At 42.4% G+C, this 26,579-nt stretch overlaps 1 protein-coding gene across 2 annotated transcripts in view; it reads left to right on the top strand.

Annotated features, from left to right (window-relative positions):
* Nucleotides 1-26,579, top strand: part of MYO5B (myosin VB) — a 380,719-nt gene that overhangs the window by 216,486 nt on the left and 137,654 nt on the right. For both annotated transcript variants that reach the window (XM_032768192.2, XM_032768191.2), the window contains exons 8-12: nucleotides 1,554-1,661; nucleotides 4,696-4,805; nucleotides 8,168-8,433; nucleotides 21,688-21,769; nucleotides 23,451-23,591. In XM_032768192.2, coding sequence (XP_032624083.1) covers nucleotides 1,554-1,661; nucleotides 4,696-4,805; nucleotides 8,168-8,433; nucleotides 21,688-21,769; nucleotides 23,451-23,591 — 707 coding nt within the window. The remainder of the gene's footprint in view (nucleotides 1-1,553; nucleotides 1,662-4,695; nucleotides 4,806-8,167; nucleotides 8,434-21,687; nucleotides 21,770-23,450; nucleotides 23,592-26,579) is intronic.

Genomic DNA, 26,579 nt, shown 5'->3' with positions numbered 1-26,579 from the left:
ATTTGAAACAATTGAAACCCTCCTTATGAAACTAACCAAGACTTGCCTGGTGTCAAGTCCAAATAATGTGAAACTAGCGCATTTCTCACACGGTTTCCACCCAAAATTCAGTCATGAGTTTGCTCAAAACTCCACTTAGGCTGGGAAAAAATTGGGGCAAACCTCAGCAAACTACTTGGTACACCTAGCTTGAGTTTTATTCCTGTAATAAAACTACCAATTCAGGGAAGTTACACTTTGATTGGTGTTCTGTTAAATTTTACACAGCTCTAGTTAGCTCTGTTCCAGTCATTCTATCTATCCATGTGCTGAACTCCTATAGGCTTCAATAGGGATCCTGCACATGGAGGCCTGGCAAAGTTGCATTAAAATATAGACAGTTCCACAAAGTTCACTTTACTGAATAGTATATAGGAGGGAGGGACAGCTCAGTGGTTTGAGCATTGGGCTGCCAAACCCAGGGTTGTGAGTTCAATCCTTGAGGGGGTCACTTAGGGATCTAGGGCAAAAATCAGTACTTGATCCCTGCTAGTGAAGGCAGGGGGCTGGACTCAATGACCTTTCAAGGTCCCTTCCAGTTCTAGGAGATTGGTATATCTCCAATTATTAAATAGTGTGTGACTGTGTTTACCAACATTTGCTTGGTTGTCCCTGTATTTCAGTATGCAGGCAATAATACATCAAGAAGCACAATGCAGGATAAGTATTAAAATGCTCACTCATGTTTACAATACAGCTATTTCACTTAAACCCCTCAAGTTCCTGCTCATTGTCCCAAAGATGAGTTTGTCAAATGGCTAGTTCGTCAAGCAGAGGAGCTGAACTAATCATAGAGATGGGAAGCTTTAAATATACACATTATGTAGGTTCAGGCAGAGTCGATAAATTCTGTGCAATGCAATTGATATTTTCTCTCATGAACAGACAGTAAATCCACGCTACATTGTGCCAAACTGTTCACACTTCAATAAAAGTGGAATTAGTTCTATGCTGAAAAATAACTCTTCAAAACGGGTAACATGGAGTTCCAGGTTTGGATCCCATTGATTTCTGTATCAAACGCAATTTGCTTACAAGCAAAAACTTTTTCCCCCCTAGCTGCCAGACATCCATACTCAAACTCGTATAAACTTTGGGGTCTGAGTCAAAGTGGGTCTTTCCTTTCATGACCGTCTCTGGCAGAAATATTCTACAGACCAAAATTCAGCCTTCTGTGCCACGTATAACTTCCACTGTGGGTTTGTACAGGTATAACTACTTGGAACTTTGAGAACAATTTTGTTGATAAAAAAGAAAGAACAGAATCCGGCTCCTCCTTGCTGTCAAGTTGGCACTACAGAGATATCTGGAATAGAAATGTTTTTATCTGATTGTGTGCACAGACTATTTTTACGTAGTCACTTTTTAGAGCAGAGCTTTGTTTTAAGGAGACCATCTGCCTTCTAAGGTGGGCGGCTGGGGCGGCTGCATGAGAAGAATTCTAAAGTAAGTACAACTAAATGTAAGCTGCAGATGATGTGCCTCCATTTATTCTGTGTTTGCTCTTCTCCTAGCATGTGCTGAAGACTTTTTCTACACTTCTATGGGTGGCGACACAACTATTGATGGAGTTGATGATGCTGATGATTTTGAGAAAACCAGACATGCTTTCACTTTGCTTGGTAAGGGATTATTTGAAAGGATCCAGTTGGAAAGCTTCCTAGTAGAACACTTGGATGTCTGTGTCTTGCAAAGGCTTTCAATACTTTGCACAAGCTCTGATGTAGTAAAGTAACCATTGGAGGCATAAATCCATTTTCTTTTTGACTTACTTGTTTTACCTTGCTCTCTGGGTAGCGAATGTGGGAAGATTACACCAAGTTTCTTACACTCACATCAATAGCTAGTGAAACACAGGGGGGGATTGGGAGAATGACTGACTAGAGATTATCCCAAATGGAACACTTTAGGTTTAAAATGACATGGCCGTTTTCATTTAGTCTCAGTTTTGTTCCTTTTAGTCTGTTTCCAGAAGGTGCCACAATATCTTTACTTTCTAACTTAGTTCCTATTCAGCCTGGCTAAACACAGAGTGATGTGTGTCTTTGCATGCACCGTCATACTATCACTGCCAAGTATCAGAGCAATAGAAATTATGGGCCAAATTGGACTCTTGACTGTGTATACACAGCTCACCTTGTAGTCAGTGGAAGCCATGCACATGTATCCAATGGCAGAATGTCCCAATATTAATAACCATATGCAGTGTTCCTCTAGCGTACAGTACAGCAATCTGCCACCTAGGTGACCTGACTGCAGTACTGACTACTTATAAGGAAAATAATTTGTAATAGAGGAAATAATTGGCGCTCTCAGAATCTTATACATTTGCAGGGGTTTATTCCGGTTCTTTTACTGTAGTTAATCTTCTAAATGTAATTTTTAGTTCCTTGCTGTATTTCATTTTATTTCTTCCTGTTTTGGAAGCGGAGATTTTAGCACTGGGTATGCTGCCTGTTGAGGGGGACAAGGGGTCACTGACCTTGTGGCTGCACTGATCACAGGGGATTACCATATGCACTGTTACAGGTGCGTCCTTCACTTACTCTCCCAGGCTGAGAGTCTCTGAATTAAAGTCAAGTTTCAGATGTACATATTTTTCTCTTTCATTTCTCCTGATCCAGGTTCCCCATCTTTGGCCTCTGCTGCTTGTGAGGCTGTCAGTTATCCTCTCCTTCTTCACATCTTGCTCATGCTAGGCTTTTAGATACTGTCCTCTCGTGGTTCTCCTGTCCCTCCAACTCTTTTGTGTGTCTGTTTTTGCTGGCTCCTCCTCCTCTTCTCTTTTGCACTCTGAGAGTGTCCCAAGGTTCCGTCTCTGTGCCCCCTAGTCTTTTCAGTTTCAGTGATCATCTCTATGCTGATGACTCATAAAGTTCTCTCCACTACTGATCTGTCTCCTTCTGTCCAATTCCATGTCTTTTCCTGTCTCTGTGACATCCCGCTCTTGGATGTCTTGTCAGGATCTTAAACTGAACATGGCTAAACCTGAGCTTCTCATTTTTTTTCCTGGCAAGGTTTCTCCACTTTCCACCCTCCTTTATCACTATAAATCTATCACCACGCTCCCCCTCTTTTAGGCTAGTAATCTGAGTTCTTTTTGTCTCCTCCCTTTCTGCCCACACCCCCCTCCAGTCTTGCATCCAAATCCTGGTGTTTCTCCCTTCTTAACATGTTCAAGGTCTGAATGTTTCTTTCCTTTTACCCCAGAGCCAGATCTCTTGTTCAAGTCCTCCTAACATCCCGCCTTGACTACTGCAATGTCCTCCTCTGACCTCCCACAGATGTTGCTCCTGCTTTATTGTCTGCATTTTGTGTGGACTAAAGTCACCTTCCATATCTGTCAGTTTGATCATGTCATGCATACTCTTTGAATCTCTTCACTGGCTTTGTATCTCCTCAAGTCCCTCCCCTCCACTAGTGCTCCAAGCCTATGTGCATGTGTCAGCTTTTCATAAAATCACCACCATGCCTTCTTCCACTCAGCCATCCATGCATGATGCATACTCCCTGCGCTCATCTGCAAATCCCTTAGCCTGTCCACATTTACCTCTGACAGACAGTGCCATAGAGCAGCCAAGTCATATTGCTTTTTATTAACCCTAAATTATTTTTTCCACCACGGTTGATAAAAAAAAAAATCTCTAGAGATATAAAGGCAGGCTTGACAGTCTGAGAACATCCAGAGCAAGTCATAAACCTGTAGAACATGTGTGGAGCAGGCAGTGAACATTTAAAGAGGAACAGAAATCTGCTGATATTTGAAGTGAGGTTTTGCTGGGTAACAATATTCAGATTTCTGAGAGTGATGTTCCTGCTGCAAAAGCTAACAAGAATCTGTCAGAAAACACTTGAGAAGGGAAAGCCTTGCACCAGCAGTGGAAAGCCATTAACAAGTGCATCTATCACTCACATGCAAGTTTTTTTGGCATGCAGTTTTGGATGTGCATTTTTGTGCACATCCAAAAACTTTAAATTGAAGGTGCAAATGGGAGTGGGCCATGCAAACTGGGCAGTCATCCGTGTAGCTTGGATATTAAGGGCTGTATTGTACAGCTCTCTCATGCTGGTGTCCTCTCACTCATACAAGTGATCCCAGTGACTCTAATGGGACTGTTTGAGTAAGTGCTCTTCCTTGGCACTATTAATACCCAGTAACAATTTTTAATACTGGCTTACAGCAGTAGCATAGCTCAACCTGGTTTCACTGGTATTGGCCTGCAATTTGTGCGCCACGATTGTTTGTACGATCTTACAGTTATTACAGGTAAGCAGTTTTGCTCTTTTGTGTTATAAAAAACAAAGCAAGCCCCTATACAGTCTCCTCTGCAGTTGGTTAAATTGAAATCCCAAAAGAGTTTAAATGATCATTATAGAGTAGTTTCTTAGCTTTCATGCAAGTTTAAAATAGTATCCAATCCATCTGTAATAAAATCGCCTTGGTATGACTGTTTAGGGTGTGAAGATTTAACAGTTTGTATGAGAAGTTCCTCTTGCAATCTCAGCTGTCACTTTGAATGATGATTGTTTATTGAAGGCATTCTGACTGTTTTTGAAATCATCCATCCGGAAAGGAAATTGAACCATATAAATATTTTAAAAGAGAGTATAACACTTCTTATGTTGTGAAAATTGGATGTCAATTGTTTCTTTCAGGAGTGAAAGAGTCCCATCAGATGAGCATTTTTAAGATAATAGCTTCCATCCTGCACCTAGGAAACTTGGAAATTCAAGCAGAACGAGATGGAGACTCTTGTAGTATATCGGTAAGTTTTTAGCAGACACAGAAGATATTGTGCATTCAATTTAGTGTATTAATAAATCCAGCCAAGTTGCTTCTCTCTTGCTACAAAGGATGCCATCAAGTATGTTTAGTTAATAACTTAATTTCTATTTATTTTCTCTTGTTTTATTGCTTTTGTAGGAAACTTGTCAATAAATCTTATTTCCCTGAGGTGTTTGTCTCTTTCCATCTGGGAAATAATGCAATCTCACTTGTTTTTTCTAGCATACTTGTAAAGCAACATGATTGTGTTTGCTTTCTTCCTGAGTTTTTAGAGTACAATGGTTTGTTACCCTTAAAAACTGACCATTTCCCCTAGCTAACAAATCTAATGTTCCTCAGTGTTTGCAGCATTCTCTGGAGTAAAGATTAGGGAAACAGAGAGAGTATTGCAAATACTGAGGTAACAATACAGAGGTACAAGTACTGTGATCCTTATCCCCTACGCAAGGTAAAATTGACAAGTCTTTAAAGGCAACTAGTGTATCAGTCTCCATACGGGTATGGCTATATTAGACATTTCAAAGCGCTGCCCCGGCAGCGCTTTGAAGTGTGAGTGTAGTCAGAGCCGCAGCGCTGGGAGAGAGCTCTCCCAGCGCTGTTTGTAAACCACATCCCTTATGGGTGTAGCATGCAGCGCTGGGAGCCGCGTTCCCAGCGCTGCCGCCCTGATTACATTGACACTTTACAGCGCTGCATCTTGCAGCGCTCAGGGGGGTGTTTTTTCACACCCCTGAGCGCGAAAGTTGCAGCGCTGTAAAGTCCTAGTGTAGCCAAGCCCATGCATATGTAACTCCATCGATTTCAGTTGCCTGGTTTTGGATTTCCCCCAGGCGCAGAATTTGGTCAGTGCTGGTGTCTCTCAAATACTTAGGGGATTTAAAGAAGAATGAAATGAGAGCATCTTTTTATACCTTTTCAGACTGTAATCATTTTCAGTATGTGTCAGAACTGTAGCCTAAAGCATTTCCCCATGTTCTTATGGGGTTTTTTTGGTTTCTGGGTTAGATTTGGGATGCATATTCCAGCACAGGCTTTCAGAAATGTTAGTAATTTGGGGTGCCATTGTTTATATATTTATTTTTTGGGTGCCCAACTTGAAATATCTTTTAAAAGGGCTGAATTTGCTCTTCTAAAAATGAGGCCTCTTTAAGATATTTCTGACTGGATCCAGAATTCATCACTTTTTGAAATGTTGGCCTGTTGGCACGAGTGTAAATGCTGGAAAAAGGAAATGGTTCTATTGTGCAACTAATTAAATTATCTGGTTTTGGTTGCTGGAGTTCAGAACTGTGAGAAATGACGCTGCCATATATTTGTCATTGAAATGTAGCCATCCAGTATGCAAAAGAGTACAACATAGATAGCAACACAGAGCGGCTCCGTATCACATATATTTATTAAAAGAATACTAAAAACCAAAGATGCCTTAACAGTGATTCCCTCCATTGTTTTTGTGTGTTTATTCAGACAAAATAAATTAAAATAGCGATTGTACGGATAGTGTTCTCCTACCAATTATCAACATGTTCCATACTGGGTAGTTTATCCTTAATTAAAATATAAGGACATACTCTGCACATATTGTTAATGTTACCCTGGAGATGCTCAGTGTGCAGTTAGTTGGACATGGGCGGCAATTTGTTTTCGATGTTTGGCAATCTGGGTGCATAAAACTAATCTGCTCCCACAATGCTGAATTCTGTAATGGATTTAGCATTATTTAATTAAGTTTAAATGTGACTTCATGAAATAAACTCTGTCCTGGTTATTGCTTTCAATCAGCAATCAGAAAAATGTGGCAGAGCCTAAAAGCATCCTAGAAGATCTTAAAAGGCATTCCTCCCTCACCCCCAATTATCTAGCTGGGTATTTTTCTTTTACTGTCTTTTTAAGTATGATGTAATGTTTACAAAAGACTGACCAATTTCTCACTCTCTTACAAGAAGGTGCTTGCAGGCTCACTCACATGTACTGTATGAAACCCAGCAACTGTCCAGACTTTGCTGGTTTTTGCCACTAAAAACAAATGTGAACTTAAGACTCTTAACTAACTACTTTTTTTTAAATAACTACTGGAAAATAGATCAACAACAACCACTTAATCTCATATATTTTGGGGGCCTAATTATACCAAGAAATCCCAAGAGTGCTTTGCAAAAGGCATGCTGTAATTTAATAATACAGTTGGCAGTACCAAGCGAATGTTTTAGAGCCTGATCCAAAGCCCATTGAATTAAATGTTGGAGTCTTTGAATTCACTTCAGTGGGTTCTGGATCAAGCCCTTAATGATAAAAGGAATCCAAGTTTTCACTGTGATATAGAAGGAAAGAGCAGCAGCATCTCCAGGTAGGGAGTTCTCCCCCCGCCCAACCTTCTCCGTCACCCTTAAAATGCCAAATGGTTGAAGTACTATCTGGCAATGGTGGTATATTTAGGGGCTTTTAATAACACAAGGAAGTGCATCTAGAGTAACAGAGCCAGCCATCCTAGTTTTGGTTCTCAATGACTTAGTGGGAGTTGAGGCTGCTCAGCAACTCGCAGGATAGTGTCCTTAGAGAGCAGGTTACCTGTTACATGTTGCATAGTTTGAGCTTTGTAGAAGGAACAAAACTGAACCATTGTAGATACTCTACTCCTTTTTATTAAGATTGTGTCGCTTAAGATGCCCAGGGCATAGAGAAGCCATTCAGCGTGTGATTCTGTAGTTGCAAAACAAACAGCATTGTGTAGAGCTGGGCTCCATTTCATGTATCTTCCCAAAGTCTAGAGAGCTTCAGTTAAATGTTCTTATTTTTATGTCATATCTGTCAACCACAGTTAAACAAGATAGAATCTCAGATAGAAACCAACTGCTGATTTCATTACAGTATTTTGATCCTGATCCTGGAAATCTAGAATTAAAATTTCATTCTGAATCAAACTTCTCTCTCGGAATCTACCACCAAGTCATTCATCTCTTCAGTGGTTAACATTATTTCAAGAGATAGTCCCTACAAATTGTCCACAGTTAACAACAAAGTAGGAAATGAACATCATAAAGCCAGTCTGAGGTTGGTCAAAATCCTAAATTGCACAATAACTCTAGTATTGACCAATCTCAGTGACACAGCTTCTGTTATAAATGATGTTTGTGAGGCACAAGCTTGTGCATCACACTGAAGCAGCAGTTTCAGAAATAGGCCTGATTGCTGAGGAGTAAAGCTGTTTTGTTTTTTTCCTCCCCCACACCTTCCAATCAGAATAGTAGGCAACCCTGTAGCTTAGATATGTGGGTGTTTTCTTGTCTACCCGCCTCAGCTCGTTGAGCTCCTGCTGAATTTATATTTCTCTTTATATCCTAGAAACAGGATGAACACCTGAATAATTTTTGCAGATTGCTTGGAGTGGAGCACAGCCAGATGCAGCACTGGCTGTGCCATCGGAAGCTTGCTACAACAGCTGAGACGTACATCAAGCCCATGTCTGTGCAGCAAGTCATGAATGCCAGGAATGCGCTGGCCAAGCATATATATGCCCAGCTGTTTAACTGGATTGTGGAGCATATCAACAAAGCCCTGCATACCACCCTCAAGCAGCACTCATTCATTGGGGTTCTGGATATCTATGGGTAGGAAAGGCCTCTGTTTCTTCTGCTTTCATTTGCCAGTCTATTGCTCTGCTTTCTTTAGTTTACCATGTTCCACTTCAGTTAAACATGAGTTTTTAGAAATCTGATCCATGCAAAATCTGTTCCGGAATGGATTGCTAGGGGTGACTGCATTTGCAATACATTGAATGGTAGAAGTTGCATTGAGCAGGATTACTTGTGGCCTGATCCTGCAAAGTGTTGAGCTCCAGGAGCGTTGGTGTCATCCTCTGCCTTCCCTAAAGTGCCCAGCACCTTGCAGGATCGTCCCGTTGTTACTTTCCCCCTCCAAAACAATAAAGACAATGGATCAGGCTTGTAGGAAACTCAGATGCAGTGCAACTCTCTTTATAGTGAAGTAGAATTATGACAACTTGTTTAGAATACCCTGTCAGTGTATTGGGCTGTTGCTGCACAGACACCATGAGTTGTCCTTTCTGTGAGCTCCTGCCTAGGAGGATGACATAGTGTGCTACAGTTGGTGACCTGTGCTAAATAACTAACAAAGTCTTTGCTCCTGAGAGCTTACGGTATGAGGGCATAAGCTGGTACAGTGGAAAGAGAACAAGCACAGAGCATTATGTGTTGTCTGTATTACAGAATTGGAATCCTGCTTCAGATTTCAACCCCCTCCCCCCCCCAACTCCTTTGCAGACTTAGGTCTGTTTGGATGTTGGACTTTGGTCCAGGCCTATCTATATCCAGTAAGTTTTTGTGAAAGAGGAGGGAGAAGGGGCTTTGTGTATATTAAAGTCCTGACTGCTTTCATTGAATTCCAGTGTGCATATACTGTCTCTATTAGAGCAGCCCTCCATTTAGACCAGTGGTCCCTAAACTTTTGAGGGTTGCACCCCCCATACCCTTGTTCATCCTCCCCTCCCAGGGCTGGGAGTGGGAACACAGCACAGGGGGCTGCGGGAGGGGGACACACAGACAGATGTAAGGGGGCTGAGGCTGGGGACACAGTTGGGGGTGGGTCTGAAGCCGGGAGCAGGGCCAGGGATAGAGCCATGGCCAGGGCGGGGGTGAGAGCGGAGCTGCAGCCAGGCACGGAGTTGGGCGGTAGCCAGATGTGGCTCCACTTCCTCCCACAGCTTCAGCCTTAGCTCTGGGCCAGGAACAGAGCTACAGCCAGAGGGTGGGAGCAGAGGCAGGACAGGGAACGGATTAGGTTGCCAACCCTCCAGGATTGGCCTGGAGTCTCCTGGAAATGGCATCAATCTCCTGGTGACTATTGAAAGCAATCTGGGAGATTTTAATAGGATATTTTAAGAAAATGGCATTACATCATGTTGGGGAAATAAATCTCCTGGAATAGCTTCAGTCAGAGTTGCCAGCCCTAGGAACGGAGCCACCACCAGGCTGTGGTGGGGGACAGCAACCAGGCCGCTGTCTGGGTGTGGAGCCGCGCTGGGGCTAGGAGCCAGAGCCATGGCTGGCACCGGGGACAGAGCAGAGCTGGGGGTGGGGTGGGGCTTGGGTTGCACTTTCTCCTCTCCCTCCATGAGCACTGGCCTGGGGCCCACTGTGCCCCCTGTCATAAGCATAAATCCCAATTCTGAACCTTAGCGTCCAAAATGTGGGTGCCTAGCATAAATTCCTCTAAGCTTAATTACCAGCTTAGATCTGATAGCGCTGCCACCAGCCAGATTTCCAGTCTCTGGAGCCCTCTGGTCTCCCCAAACCTTCCCTGGGGGACCCCAAGACTCAGATGCCCTGAGTCTTACAACAAAGGGAAATAACCCCCTCCCCTTGTCTCCTCTTTATTTCCTCCCCGGCTTCCCACCCTGGGTACACTAGGAGATACCGTTTCAAGTCCTTGAAATGCAAACACAGAGAGATCAAGTTTTTTCACCCTCAGTCAGAGTTCCTGCAAAGGTACGCTTTGCAACTCTGACACAAAGAGATTTTCCCTTCCCCCCTGTTTCCTTCCTCCACACCAATTCCCTGGTGAGTTCTAACTAGGAAAAAATCCAACAGGTCTTAAAAAGAAAACTTTATATAAAAAGAAAGAAAAAAGACATAAACAGTGATCTCTGTATCAAGGTTGACAATATACAGGGTCAGTTGCTTAAAAGAAGAATGAATAAACAGCCTTATTCAAAAAGGAATACAAATTAAAGATTCCAGCAAACTACACACATGTAAATACAAAAACAATATAAAAACCTATGTCTTCTACCTTTTGTACTTACACTTGGAAACAGAAGATTAGAAAAGCTTGAAGAGAGACAGTTCACTCTCAAAGCCGAGAGCAACAGAACAGAGACACAAACAAAAGACACACACCCAAAAATTCCCTCCCTGAGCTTGAAAAATCCAGTTTCCTGATTGGTCCTCTGGTCAGGTGTGTGGTTCCCTTTGTTAACCCTTTACAGGTAAAAGAAACATTAATCCTTAGCTATCTGTTTATGACACCCCCACAAAGGTTCTTCTGCACCCACCTATGGGGGCGCGCCACACAGTTTGAGGACCTCTGACTTAGACTAAAGGATGATCTTGTGACTAAGATGCAAGATGGGAGGTCAAAGAGCTGGATTCTCTTCCTAGCTCTGCTGTTAACTTGCTGGGTGACCTTCACTTAAATTGCTCTGTGCCTCAGCTTGCTTAGCTCTGAAATGTAATACCTGTGTCACAAGGGTGTTGTGAAGCAAGATGGGGTTGCAGTGTCACTCAGGTTTGGCCCTGCCCCCCATGACTGGACCAAATTTGTGTGAGTGGAGTTGTGACCTGGCTCATGGGGTTGCGATGCCATTCACTCAAATTTGGCCTACCCAGACTACTGTCATCATGATGGCTGGGTCAAACCTGAGCGGTGCTGGGGTCCCCAGATATTGCAGTGCCTGGAACAGGGAACCAAGTCCGGCCAGCCCCATGGGATAGGAGCTGCCACATGACCCTTTGAAACACTCTGGTAACCCAGTTTTGGATCCTGACCCACGAGTTGGGTAACCTGGCCTTAGAACTTAGGCCAGGTTTGCCCAAAAGCTCACGTACCAGGATGGGGATTCCCTTTAAACCCAGTGCAGCCTGCGCCACCTTTCATCACCTGCGTTCAAGGGCCAGCAGCAGAGTGGCTATAGCAGGAGTTTGATTATTTCCACATCATTGCAGCAGAACAAGAGCTGGGCAGCCTGCCAGGTCCCCAGAAGATCCAGACCAGTGGAGTGGAGAGTGGGCCTATCCATTTCCATCCTTGTCCTTACAGCTAAAGGAAAAGAGGTGGAACAGTGGGACTGCCAGCAACCCCTGTAAGAGCTGGAAGGGGCGACAACTAGCTAATCAGCCATCCCCACCCTGAAGACGTCAGGAAGAATGGACCAGGTAGACAGCCACTGGCCCACCTGCATACAACTGTTAGACGTAACAGGGAGCTCAGGGCCTCTTGTGAAGAAGTAATTAGTGGAAAGGAAGGGCAAGATGCCAAGCAATAGAGAGAGAAGCCCAACACCAGACAAAAACCCTCTGGATGGCAGGCGCAGTCACAAACTTGGCTTGTCAAGTCCTAATGAGTTTAGAACTCAAAAATGATACCCCAATCTAAGTGTATTTTGAGTTCTTTACAGAAGGCTCACACAATCCTAGTCACTACTCAGTTAATGGAATTGGGGCAGGATTCTCACTTCTGCATAAAGCACCATGGGATTTTTAACATTGTTTTCTCATGGCTAGGTAGTCTGTTAAATATCCCATCTGAAAGAAGGCCCCTACCCTCAGCCACCAAGCCCTGCCATCCCACAAAAACACAATGCTGAAGCATCAATGAAGTACTGACTGTGCTGGAAGCATATTCACTATCAGCATGTCCTGCAGCACCTTCATGATCCTTGAAGGCTCCCATCAAAATTCTGAGCCAGCATGATCCTGCTTACTTTGGGATTTGACAACAGAGTACTTTGAGGTGGTGTAGCTGTTGGCATAGGGATTTGTTAGCACCAAGGTGACCCACATGGATACTACAAGATCCAGAGAATCCTTGAGGCCAAGAAGTTGCCAGCTGCAGACAGCATAAGCTGAGGAGTGGTTCTACAGGAGTGCAAGTCAAAGGAACTTTTAACAAAATGTTGTTTCCTGTCCAAGTTGCCTTGATTCCAGAGAGATTCCCTGTGGACTGTAATGTGTCAGAAAAATGTTGTTATTGAAGAAGGAGCCATATGGACTGTACCAGGAAAGTGTAGAACAGTCAGTTGACATCAAAGTAAGAAACAGAGAAGCACTTGTAGAAATGTAAATGAAAGTTGGTTAGAGGGTAATGCCCATGAAATATTAAGGTAGACAAGAAAACCTCCATTACCGTGACACAACCACAAGACCTTTCTGCTGAAGGTTACAAAAATGTTTCCCCTAAAACACTGAACCAAGATGGCACTGTCAGTCTTCTGCCCAGTAGCTGCTGCTGGCATAAGAGTTATTAGCTGGGTACAATGGTGTGAGCTGAGACAAAGCAAGATTGTCCCCAGTTCCGATGCCCCTCTACCAGACGGACATTCCATAACTCTTTCTTTGCTTTTGTGAGTATTTCATCTAGGGGATTATGGCATTAATAAGTTCTGTCTAACCTCTTCCTTCTGAAAGAGTGATGTTGGAAGGTAAAGGACTTGTGTGTGTGTTAGCTTAGCAATCAGCTTTCTTATTCTCCCTCACACATAATCAGGCCTGGGATCTTTTAGGCTGGGATTTTTAGACCCCTTTGAAAAAGCTAGCACTTATTAACATTTTTAAAGTGAATTAGTGTATGAATTCAGTGCTAGTGAAAGGTTCTGAATGGATGCCTGTGGAAACCAAAGTCCTACAGAGCATGAGGCTCCCCATGCTGCCCCACCAGCAGCAGAGGAAAGAGATTATTTTACTGATTCCATTAAGAAATGATTGCATAGGGTTCTGCCCTTAAGTGTTTATAGGGAAAACCAGCATAAGGCTGTGCACCCCACCAGAGAGCACATGGCAGTTCCTCTCCAGTTCTATTCAGAATTGCCTGCTGCGCTAAGGATTGGACTTGGAACTCCCAGCACTGACTCCTGATGGAGCCGTGAACAAGTAACTTAAACTCTATCAGTTTCCCTACCTGTAAAATGAGAGATGCTGACCTACCTCATAGGGAGTTGGTGATTATTTAGCTAATGGTTATAAGTCTTTGAAGATGAACATACTAAATAAAAGGTAAGAATTCACATTATTATTATTATAACAACACAGCGTATATGGGTCTTATCACCTTCAATCTTGCTTAAGGTTACATTGTGCTAAAAGGTATATATAGTGTGACAGATCCAAACCAGTGGGGTACAGGAGTCTGGTAGAGGGCAAATATACTGGTCAGTGGATGAGTAGTTTTCTGTTCCCTGAGTGATCAGAACAGAGTAATCAGGAACCTGCTAGAACCAATTAAGGCAGACAGGCTGATTAGATCACCTGCAGCCAATCAAGGCAGGCTAATCAGGGCACCTGGGTTTAAAAAGAAGCTCACTCCAGTCAGGAAGTGGGGAGTCAGAGGTGAGGAACTGGGTGTGAGGAGCTGGGAGCAAGAAGCTGAGAGTGAGAGGGTGTGCTACTGGAGGACTAAGGAGTACAAGTGTTATCAGACTCTAGGAGGAAGGTCCTGTGGTGAGGATAAAAAAGGTGTTTGGAGGAGGCCATGGGAAGTAGCCCAGGGAGTTGTAGCTGTCATGCAGCTGTTACAAGAGGTACTATAGACAGCTGCGATCCACAGGGCCCTGGGCTGGAACCCAGAGTAGAGGGTGGGCCCGAGTTCCCCCCAAACCTCCCAACTCCTGATCAGACACAGGAGAAGTTGACCCAGACTGTGGGGAAGATCACTGAGGTGAGCAAATCTGCCAATAAGTGCAGGAGCCACCAAGGTAGAGGAGGAACTTTGTCACAATAGTTATCGACTACATTATATCTTGGAATATATTTAAGATGTCTGGCAAAATCCTGGACGTTATCCCTAGGATGATGGGTGTTTTGCTGTTTGTACCTTTATCATGAACTCATGATTTTTTGTTACTGAAATTTTGTCTGTAAAGGAACAAAAATGTTGTGTCCTTGAAGGATTTACTTATTATTCAATGTTATAGCTAAGGCTGAGAGCACTGCCTGTTACTAAAGTTGCCTAATATTGCCCATTATAAGGCCCTAATTTTCAGTCCTTTAACCAGCTGGGCTAAACTTTTTCTGTGCCAGATGTCTGCCTCAGAGTGAATTTTTTTTTTTTTTTTAAATTTCAGCCAAAACAATTCAGCCATTTCTGAGAACCAAAACTGAAGAGAAATTTGTTGTTTTGCCCATGTTAAAAAATTCTGCCTATACCAGGCATGCTCCAGCCTTGGCTGAACAGGATTTCCCAGTAATTGCAGCTCTGGTCTGCAGCAGTGTGGGCTAGGTCTGGACACCTGAACTGCAAGGCCAGCGAGCCACTCCTGTCTTCTCAGTGTCTCCCCTGCTGGCACCTAGGCAGTGTAGAGGAGGAAACTGCGTGATTTGAAGACAGTGGGGATAAGAACTGCAGGATGGGGAACAGAGAGGGTCTGGGAGTAGGTGGGAAGGGAGAATAGGGCTGTATGGTATGGGAGAGGAGAGAGAGAGATTGGGCTGGCGAGGCAAGGATTTTGGGACTTTGGAGGAAGAAACTGAGGTTGGACAAGAAGCCTGGGGAGGGAGATTGGGGCCAGGGAATGGGGGTGGGAGAGGAGTGGGGCAACTGGAGGGCAGGGAGGGGTAGAGAGACAGCTAGGAGGAGGAGCTGGGGCAGAGGGAGAACTGCAAATTGCTGGGTAAGGGGACTAGGAGTAGGGACGGAGACTGGAGGGGTGAAACTGACTTTCTGAGCAAGAAGCCTGGGTTTGGACTGAGATGCTGTAGAAGTGAAGAGTGGAGGGCAAGAAGAAATGTCTAGAAAATGACCTACAAGTCAAGACTGAAAAAGCTGGGTAGTCTGGAAAAGAGAAGACTGAGGGGGGACATAAGTCTTCAAGCATGTATATAAGGGGTGGGGGGGGTGATAAATTCTCTTTATCCACTGAGGACAGGACAAGAAGTAATGGGTTTAAATTGCAACAAGGGAAATTTAGGTTAGACATGAGGGGAAAAACTGTCAGGGTAATTAAACATTGGAACAAATTACCAAAAATATCCAACATACACTGTTCCTCAGCTCCCCATACTTAAAGTGAGGGTAATACCCCCTCATCTCAAAGGTGTGAAAATAATTCATTAATATTTGTCCAGTACTCAGATACTGTAGTGGTGAAAATCCCATGAGGAAATTAACAATTCTCTCTTTAGAGCAGAGTTTGAGTAGTGTGCACTAAATAAGGCCTGGGGCTGCACATTGAACAGTGAGGATGAAACAAAATATTGAATGGCTGCTCATTAAACAAACACTATCCATGCTGTGCCCTAAATATGGTAGGGGTCTTGTGGAAAAAATAGTATGTGATCAAGTCATGGGTGCCGACTCCAGGGGTGCTCCAGGATTGGAGCACCCCTGGAAAAAAATTAACAGGTGATCAGCACCCACTGGCAGCCAGCTTCCCCCTTCTCCCAGCATCTCTCTGCCACTGGCAGCCCCACTAATCAACTTCTCCCCTTCCCAGGAGGTGCTGGGAGGGAGAGGCAGGAGTAGGGAGGGGACAGAAAGAGGCAGGGAAGAGGTGAGGCAGGGGTGCGGATGTGGCCTTGGCGGAAGAGTGGGGGTGGGGGCGGAGCAAGGGTGGGGGCTTAGGGGGAAGGGTTGTAGTGGGGGTGGGGGCAGAGCAGGGTGGGGCTGGGGAAAGAGGTGGAGTGGGGGCAGGGCCTGGGACAGAGGAGAGTCGAGCACTCCCCAGGTAAAGAGGAAGTTGGTGCCTATGGATCAAGTCATTAAAGACTATCATAATGCATATGAACAAGGGGGCAGAACTAAGATTGCACAAACAACCTTAATTCTGGAATTTCTGAATTTATGATTGCATGACCTTGCAGTCTTAATCTTTCATTGTATGTTTTATATATATATGAAGTATATGTATAGTGCATATGTGTCTGTATAACTGTTTGTGTGTGAAGAAAAAGTATCAATGTATAGAAAGAATGAGGAGTCCGGTGGCATCTGAAAAGTCTAACAGATTTTTTTGGGCATAAGCTTTCGTGGGTAAAAACCCACTTCCTCAAATAAATCTGTTAGTCTTTAAGGTGCCACTGGACTCCTCATTGTTTTTGTGGATACAGACTAACACAGCTACCACTCTGATACTTATCAGTGTATATTCATCCAGGAGCCCAAATTGGCTCCATCATGTGTACAATAGCTACCCTACAGTAAAACAAACACTTCAGTATTTGGCATGAAAGCTGGAACTGCGCCAGAGGAACCATATGACATAACAGAACAATTTTTTTTAAACCTAGGGGACAAGAGCAATTGCACTGAAATTTTAATATCTTGAGTAAATAATAATCCTTCTTTTAAAATGATGGGCCATCTAAATACAGCATTTATTGTTTTGGCCAGGCAAGTAACTGGTGTGCAGTACCTTTCCATAGTGTATTTTGTAATCCTCCATGAAATTACCGTGGTCTGTTGTTTTTTGTTTTGTCTTTTAAAGCAGTGAGGACACATTTGATTTATATGTAAATAGTGGGACACTTACTACCAGAAGTCTTGAAACTCAAAGTAAGGCCTGACACTTTGTTGTTAACTCCTGCTTTTGTGCTGCTTTCTCCCACTCACAGAACCAGTTACTTGTTAGTTTTTGGTTTCTAGTGCTGGTGAAAGGTCTGGTATTTACAGCCTTGCTGAGGACCTCTGTTTCTCCTCAGAACAAGTACAGCACAGAGACAATTTAGGCTTTGCCTGCCTCAACCCTGACCAAGTGATATCACCTCTAGGGATGAGCCAAAAGTTTGGTCTTTATGGCCTACTCAGTCCCTCATGCCTGAGTCTGTCTGTCAGTAATAAGGGCAGTTACAATGGGGAGGTGGGGTTGTGATCATCTCCTTGCTAAACTGAAAAAAAAAAATTCCCTAAATCTTTCTGTAATTCAGACTCCTTAGTCTGCAAAAGGTAACCCTAGATGGGAGTCAAGACAGTGAGTCAGAGCTGCCTATATCTGCTCAAATCTGAGACCCAAAATTGTTCTTCAGCATCCTAGGAGTGTAATTCTCCTTCTTATAAGGGAGTTGATGCCAGATCCTGATTCACTGGCAGACGTGGGGATAGTTTGTTTTATTTCTTTACTGTTTGCAACATGAAAAGATACAAAAATGTACAGATGAGCATGAGACTAGTCCAACACTCCATACTTAAGATATAGGGTGACCATATGTCCCGATTTTATAGAGACAGTCCTGATTTTGGGTATTTTTCGTATATAGGCTCTTATTACCCACTCCCCCATCCCGATTTTTCACACTTACTGTCTGGTCACCCTATTAAGATATGAACTTCTGGATGGGTTTTGTCATGAGAAAGTTGTAGAATTAAACCTTAATTTTGTTTTGGTAAGTATCAAAAGGGATCCTTATTCTTGGGGCCAAATTCTCAGCTGGTGTAAACTGATGCAGCGAGAGAACTTGGCGTTTGGACACTGAAATGTTCCAGAGTTGTCTCCAAAAACTAAGTAAACAAGAGACAAGCATGTAACAATTAGGAAGAATGGGGAAGCACAATGGTAGCACATATATATAATGCAACAGGCAAGGAACGTGTAAGTTACAAAACAGAGGGAAAGGGAGGCAAAAATACCACATAAAACAAATGTGTAACACAGTTGTACTAATTTAAACATAGAGACAGACTGAGGAGGAGCACGGTGAGAAATCAGGGAAAGAGAGAGTCATATCCCAGATCGCAACCATCAATCGGCCAAACCTGAATTAATGTTGCTACGCTGAGTCCATCCAAGCAATGTGTATTATTCTATAAGTGACATTACACACTAAGCTGCTGATAACAACAGGAGGAAGGTTGCAACTCCCCTGTAACAATTGCTATTATTTACAGTTGTGAGAGTTACTGTGTCCAGTGGGCTAGTTAAAAGCTGCATAGGTATTACTCTGACTCCCCCTCCTTGCCCAATCCATTCAATTTGTCATCCTTTTTATTTATTGGTTGAATTGTCAGTCCCTTGTAGCAGATAGGAAGGTAGGGGGGAAGGTTTCCTATTTCAATTTTTTGCACCAAGGTTTAGTGATTGCAATGAAATTCATTGAAACAAAGAGCCATTTGTTTGCTTTTCCCATTAGGAGATCATCCTAGCACAAGGTATCTTTCAGGAGCAAGACTTCCTAGTCAGAACAAATACAGAGCAGACAAAACAAACCGCTCCATCAATTAGCAAGTATCAATGAAACTGTTTCCTTAATTAGCAAGTTCACATAAATTGCCTTTGAGTTGATCCTCAGCTTGACAGATAGCAGAGAAAAATGCTTAAAGGTAGGGTTTTCTTTTCATGTGACTGAGCCTTCGCCACCAGGAATATTTGATAAATCACAAACTCCCTTCCCATTTTTTAATTTGTCTCCTGGATCTTGGGAAAATAAGTGAATTCAGCTTGGTAAAAACACACATTTATGTGTCTGGCTTCAGTGCTGAAAATGCATGCTGAGGATTGGAGGCATGATGCTGCTGCATTCACAGGTTCTTTTGATAGACAGCTTGTTGTGACTAGATATATAACTGCTCTCCTACTGGCAGCAACCTTTGAGGGGGGAGTCACAAATCATATCCTAGGTTTCTGAAGTAGAAAAAGAGTGTCCACTCTGATATCATTCTCTTCCTCTCTAATTCATTTGCAATATACTTTTCTATCTGCCTCTCTTCCATGTGCCTTCCCTTCCTCGTTAAATCTGTTTTAATTAAATCGCTCTTTGGCTCATTGCTCAACGTGATCACCAAGTTGCTGGAATTTGTGTTTTTATGGAGTTCCAAAAGACTAGTGTCCATTAGTATTTAGAGGATTTAGGTTATCATGATTAAAAGAGGAGTTCCAAAGACTCCTATTAAAATTACTGCAGTAGGATATTTTTCACAGAGCTCATTACACCTGGGAACTCAAGTGAATGCAGTGGTCAAAGAAGTGGGATCAAAATCAAACAGAAACACATCAAAAATTCTTCAGGGGCAAATTATGTCAAATACTCAGCAATATTTTAATGACATGTAAACGGCTTTCAGTTCCAACTGCCAAGGAAATTTGCTGTACTAAATATTGCAGAGATTGATTTCACTGATACAGCATGAGGAGTTGAATTCCTCAGTTTAGAAACTGTTGTGCTGACTTCTGTCTTGAATCATAACATCGCTCAGCCGTTGCTTGGGAGGTGGGGGAGAAAATCTTATAACTCTGGTAATTATATTTGATGAGAAGAATGCTGACAAATGTATTAAACTGCCTCCTAACGGCAGAGTTTTGTTAATCAGCCTGAGAATGTTGGATTTCCTTAAAGGCAATTCTGTTATAAAATGTAAAAGCTACAGCCTATCTAACCTCATTCATTTTCAGATGACTGGAGTTAAGTCATTACATTTGATGGTCTGGGAATTGTTACCTCATAATATTCAAGAAATTGGGAAATTAACAACTAATTTTGGGCTGTATCAAATAATGAGACTCTAGAGACTGGAGTATTACAGTAAGCCTTAAAAAATGACAGAGAAGATATTTAAACCTTTTATCTTTATGATGCAATAAGAACATTCTGTCAGTGAACACAGTTCCCATTGTCTGACTAATTGCCTTGCTGTGCCTTTCTCTTTATAGTAGGCTTATATTAATTAAATTTAAGAAGTAGGCACTGCCGCTTGCTTCTTCCCTCAAAGAATAATTTAAGTTATCTGTGAATGTTGGTCTTTTTTTCATAGACTTTGCTTTAGGAACACTTATTCACATCATTAACACCGGGTGATACCCTGCAGAATCTAGAAAAATGCTTACAGTATACAGCAACTGGTGTATAAGTACAGTTATCCAGTTTCTTTACAAGTAGGATTTAACTTCTGGCTTGTTTCAGTGGTTTGTAATGGCCTGATTGCAATTTGTTATAGTGAAAGGACCAAACTCTCTGCTGCATTGCTGCATTGAAGTCAGTGGAGTTATGCCAGCAGAATTTAACCCAATGTTGCCATCGCAGTGGGTTCAGTCCTGCTCCCCTGAAGTCTGTGGCAAAATTTCCGTTGGCTTCAAGAGGAGTAGAAAGGATCAGACTCCGATGCCGTTTTTCAGTATGGAGCTCTTTTAGACCCTTCCCCTGCAGAGGGCTCTCAGGCAAACAGGAGCACTGGCAGCCTTTTTGGCGCCCTAGGTGGCGGAAGGTCCTGCCCCCAAAATGGTGCCCCCAACAGAGGCGGCGGAAGGTCCTGCCCCTGATATACTGCTGATGATCGCAGCGGCCAGATGTTCAGCCGCCGCCCCCCAAATGTTGGTGCCCTAGGCGAGCACCTAGGTCGCCTAATGGGTTGCGCCGGCCCTGCAGGCAAAGGAAGCAGGGCTGGGTATGGGGAGGCGGTACAAAGGGTACGCACCTCCTGTGTGGATTCTCACTGTGAATGAGCTCCTCCTGCAGAACCTGGGGTACTGATGATGGGTTTGTGGAAGGGGAGCGATTCAGGATCCATAGCTATGCAGTTGTGTGTTTTTCCCCTTGGCCCAGGGATCGTCTTACATAGAGGGCATAGTCCTGTGCCTTGAGTATTGTTTTACTGACTGGGGCAGCATTTTTCCATCTGAATCTAACCCCAAAGTCTGTTTCCAGATCATAACTCTAGGGGAAGGAGAGGACCTGCAAGGCCTTAGAGCCCATCCTACAATGAATATTAGGATTAAGACTATAATAATCCCTTACAAATTCCATTGACAAATATATATTTTATCATAATTCTTCAGTAGCTGATAGCTGAGCAGTCTTCTTCACAATGAAGTTGTGTAGCCTTTTTATTTAATACTTTTGTTTCCCAAGTGATTGTTAGCCTTCCTATCTCAGATGGGGATATAATAGCACTATACGAAGTGTTACAAGCTGTATGGTACTGAACATCTGAGTAGAGCCTAATGAGTGAATCCTTTCCAGTCCCTTAAATTCTGGTATGCGAAGATGCACGTCTTGTGGACTAGCATACTTGTGGAGTTAGGAAAGAGGGAATCTGGGGACTCTGATGGGTAACTGATGTTCTCTAGCATGTGGATAATAACATCATTACAGAGTTAAGTAGATTTCAGAGGAAGCAACACTTACACTGATTTATTCATTGCTCTGCAGGTTTGAAACTTTTGAAGTGAATAGCTTTGAACAGTTTTGTATCAACTATGCCAACGAAAAACTCCAACAGCAGTTCAACTCGGTAAGGTCAGCTTGAAAATGTTTCATAAGATTAATAGAAAGCTTTAGATAAAAGCCTGGCCACATTTCCCTGTGCCAAGCTTCCACTTAGACAAGCTTGTCTCCACTCTGGCCAACTCTCACTATTAACATGAATTTGGCAGTTATAGCATAATCCGCACTGGGCAGCAATCATGCAGTAGAACTGTACTATGTATTCATTGCTAGAGGTGAGTTTTGCTTGGTTTTGGTTTTGTTATAAATCTCTTAGCAGGTTTGTAAACAATTTATTCCAACCTGGATCCACTGATGTTTCTGAATGGTTTGTCTGTGAAACCATTGAGAAAACTGTTTTTTGCATAGTTTCAGCCCCAAACCAAGCTAAACCTGGCTTTTCTGAATCTGTTTCAGGATTTAAAGAGAGCTCAGGAGTGGAAACCTCTAGGAGGCTGACCTAACCTGCTGAGAACTGAACCTACTTCATGTTATATGCTTGTATTATACACATTCTAACACAATTTGTAGTGTTTGTCTTGGGATGTGAATAGATAGATGGAGTTAGATATCTACATTGGGTAGACATAAAAATTTCAAACTTTACACAATTAAGGGTCTGATTCCAATTTCATTGAAGTCCATGGGAATTTTCCCATTGACTTCAGTAGGAGCAAGATTTGATACTAATTTTGGATAAAGTGGATCTACAAAAGAGTTTAAGTTTGAGGAACTAAATTCTGTGGGGCAGTCCTGGTACTTTAAAACTGTTCTGTACATATAGTGATGCACAGCTGCAGTATATGTAAAGCGTCATACTATATATCAATGCTTCTTTAAGAAATGAAGAGGAAAGTGATGGGTTTAATTTGCACAGTACACAACTGTTTTAATAAGTACAACTGTTGCTTCTAAAGCAAATACATTCAAATTCAGTGATGACATGTTTTGAAGAGGTTTTAAAAGCCACGTTTTGAAGGAAAACAATGCATCTGAGCCAGACATTTTTTTTTCTCTCGTGGCTAGGATATCTTAGAAATGATCAAAGGAATTTTAACCTCTTGGAAATCAGTCTGAGAAACTTCAGCTTGTGGGGGAACTTTTTTTTTCCAGAAAGTTGTCTGTATGAAAACAGGAATCCATATTGAAAATGTCTTCTGAATCACAGCTGTAATGTTGATAACTCTTTTAGGAAAATCAACTCCCAGTCTCCCACTTATGTGGAAGTGTGCTAAGATACTTTGATGGTATGCACCAATATAAGAACCTAGATAGGTAAACATCTAGGGTATTCTAGTTCACTGTATAATTTACTCTTCATGGCATATGAAAATGAGGACTCATCGGGGAGGAGGCAGAGATCTTGAGTAATGTATAAGCTACATTATGCTCCCCTGATAGGATACCACTCTCACTTATCTGCAGGGACCATTTGATTAATTTTCCAGTGCTATGTATAAAGAAAATGTCCCCACCAAGTGCTTTACAATGGTAGACTTTGAGATCCTTAGTCTGTACGTGAGACCAACAAATAGCAGAGTTTTTAGTTACACTGCACACTCTCTGCTGCTGAAAATTCTAGCACTTTTCAGCCATGTACAGGAAAACTCTACACTTGCAGTAATTTCAATAGGTAAGTGGGATGAGGGAAGTTTAATTATTAGAAAGGTAACAGTTCAGTAAAATTTTTCTGTCTTTTCTGATCACAGCATGTATTTAAGCTGGAGCAAGAAGAGTATATGAAGGAACAAATCCCTTGGACTCTTATAGATTTTTATGACAATCAGCCCTGCATAGACCTCATAGAAGCCAAACTTGGTATCTTGGACCTATTGGATGAAGAATGTAAGGTAAAGAAAAACACTGATGTCATCACAGCCATTTTTATTATTCTTAGAGTAACTTTAGCAGGCTAGTCATGCTGCATTCAGTGTGATGGGTCCCCAAGTCAGCACTCTCCAGAAGCAGAAGCAGTCTTTGTCCAAAACGAACTGCAATCTGGTGGTCTTGTTGAATTCATCACTGCTCCTGGGTTCTCAGGTAGTGACAGTAGCCTATAGTATCTCTTATCTAATTCATCTGACTAGGAGGCCATGACCACTCCTCTCCGATGCAGAATTTGCAATAATCATCCCCTTCTTTGTGCCCTCTGCACTAGGTAAGGCTTTGCAATGTGCTTTACTTCTGGCTACAGATGAAGACCAGAAGTAAACATCATGTGATGCAGAAGGTTGCTGCCCACTTCCTAAATTGGGCAGACCACTGACACACCGCAGCAGTGCTCTCATTTCTGCATTGGGTGTAGTTACAGATGTTCATACTGATATTTAGTTCCCTAAATGGGACCTGGTTTTTTTGAGTTCCCCTCTCTAAGCCTCCATCCTTTCACAGCAGTTGAAATTGTCTGCTTTTCCTTGTGGTTCCTGGGATAAAAGTCTTTTTGGGTGGTAGGGCTTTCTCAGTCTGAATCTCCACCTTTTGGAATTTACTCCTCTTGGTGGGTCAGCTACTGGATCCAGAATATGGTAAATTTCTGAGCCCAATCAGAAGCCTTTTAATTTGTTGGATTTGAAGGTGTTTGTTAATAAAGTTGATGATGCAATGACAAGTTGTAATCCTGAAGGGATAGATTGTAAGCTCTTTGGAGCAGGTATCATCATTTTTATTCTGTTTGTACAGTGCATAGCACAATGGGGTCCCAGTCCATGACTAGAGATCCTAGACAGAACCGTAATACAATAATAAATAATGATAATCACGGATCAAATTTATACAAGGGGTGAAATTCTAGGTTTATTGAAGTCAGTGGCAAAGTTTCCATTGACTGTAGTGTAGCCAGGATTTCATCCATGTTGTCCAAATTGCTGAAATCAGATGCACTTGCCACCCTGATTCTATAGCAAATGAGCAGAAGCCACCGAGACATCAGGGTGCTGGTACAGTTGGTGATTTGTACCCTTTTTCCATGTTTTAACGGTTGCAGCAATGAGATTTCATACAATGAGATTTTATCTTAAATGTCCATCTCAGGGACTAGCAAAATCAGTTCACCTGGCTGAAGTGGCTTTTAACTAAAGGTCAAACAAATGGTGTTAGGAAGCTTGGGCACATTTTAAAGAGTTTTCTTACAGTGAGTCTGTAGAAATGGATTTCCATGTTTACTGCTGCTCAGCAACTCCTGTTCAAATGTGTTCAGCTTACAAATTAAGTCAGTAACAGCCAGAATTGCAAATTCACCTTAGAATCCCAAAGTCAAGTTGGACTGTTTCTTGCTCATCTGTCACCAGCAATAACTATTTTGCTGCTGGAACTTAGTTAAAATGATGCTTGAGCCAGCTGAATCCAGAGATTGTTAGATTAGCAGAGCAGGGTAAGGAGCTGGTAGAGTACAAACAGCCGAAATACCTTTGCCTAAACACAAGGGGGAGGATCTGTTGAATAAGAAGATGCCATTTTTGCAATCACTTTTCTGCTCATAATCTCCCTTTAACACAAGGGAGTAACTTCCTGGAAGTGGTTCTTCATACCAGTTTCCATGTAGTGTGATTACAGGTCAGTGTTTTAACCATCTGTTATTAGGCAAGAAAGTTTGCATTAAGACTCAGGTCTGCCTGTCACGAGAAATGTTATGCATGCATTGAAATGGCCTTGTGAGTCTGTGTGCATATATACAGTAAGGTAAACTGTTAGCCTTCATGTTCAGTCAATGTAGTGGACTTTGCCTCCCTTGAAGCCTGGCATGTGGACACTAATTACTCTTGTTAGCTTCATTGAGATTCATGAGCATAACACAGGCCGAAGGTGAGAAGGAGGTAGAAGTGTCATTTACATCAAAGGGACGCTTTTCAGATTTGTTATTTAAATTCCTTTGTCCCTCTGGTATTTAATTAGGAGTATGACCTGTCTTCCTTTATGAGAGAAAGGTGACTTCTTAGGTGAGCACTCGCTTCCTTCCATTTCTTATGTGGCACATTGACTTCCCTTCCCATTGAATATTGGATTGCCTTCCATGGCTAGTGGCTGGGTGTTCTACTATCGATGGCTGGCTGTAATAATTTGTGATGAAGACATTCACAGCGGGCATTTCTATTTGTGTATTTACAGGGAGTCTGGAGCTGAGATTTTTCACTTGATTAAGAGACTCTGATCTTATTTAATTAAGTATTTAAGTATCTTTGACACCCTTTTTTTTTTTTTTTTTTTTTTTAAATTTGAGCATTAATCTATGAAATGCCTACTGGTTGCATAAATCTGCTTGGCTTATGCATTCTAATGAAATCATAAGGTAAAATGGTATGTTGTGCATAACGTAAAGTAGAGGGCATGGTGGAGTAGGCACATGTTTGTGCTATTACTCTTCCTTGTGATTCAGTGCTGAACCAGTGCCCAAGCACAGTAGTAGATGACATTCTGTGCCTGGAGGTGCTCTGTTTTGGGTGAGACATAATGACTTAAACGCTTATGCTCATCAAAGATCCCACCTCCCTTCTTGTACGGGAAAATAGAGGTAGATGTATTGGCCAAATTCCAATTTAATTGCATCCTTCCTACTGAAAATGTTCCGTGTAGTTGCTTCTTGTCTGCCATCCCTCAGGGTTTCCACTGAGAGAGAAACTTTATATGGCTGAAGCACCATACAGGTCCGGCCAATGGAAACTGCTCTGAGGATGTGCAAAACGACAATTAAATGAGGACTTTCCCATGTTTAGCATATTTTTGATCTTGTCCTGTCAATTTTGGCTTCTGATTATAATTAATTAACAAATGAGAATAAATTAAATCTTGCATATTATCACACTGGGTACTGGCTCAGAAGTAGGTCATGAATCTAAGCTCAG

The sequence above is a fragment of the Chelonoidis abingdonii genome, chromosome 6 (genome assembly GCF_003597395.2).
Source record: "Chelonoidis abingdonii isolate Lonesome George chromosome 6, CheloAbing_2.0, whole genome shotgun sequence".
Taxonomy (NCBI): Eukaryota; Metazoa; Chordata; order Testudines; family Testudinidae; genus Chelonoidis; species Chelonoidis abingdonii.
Note: the sequence above shows the minus strand (reverse complement) of the source record. Positions and strands in the feature narration are given on the sequence as shown.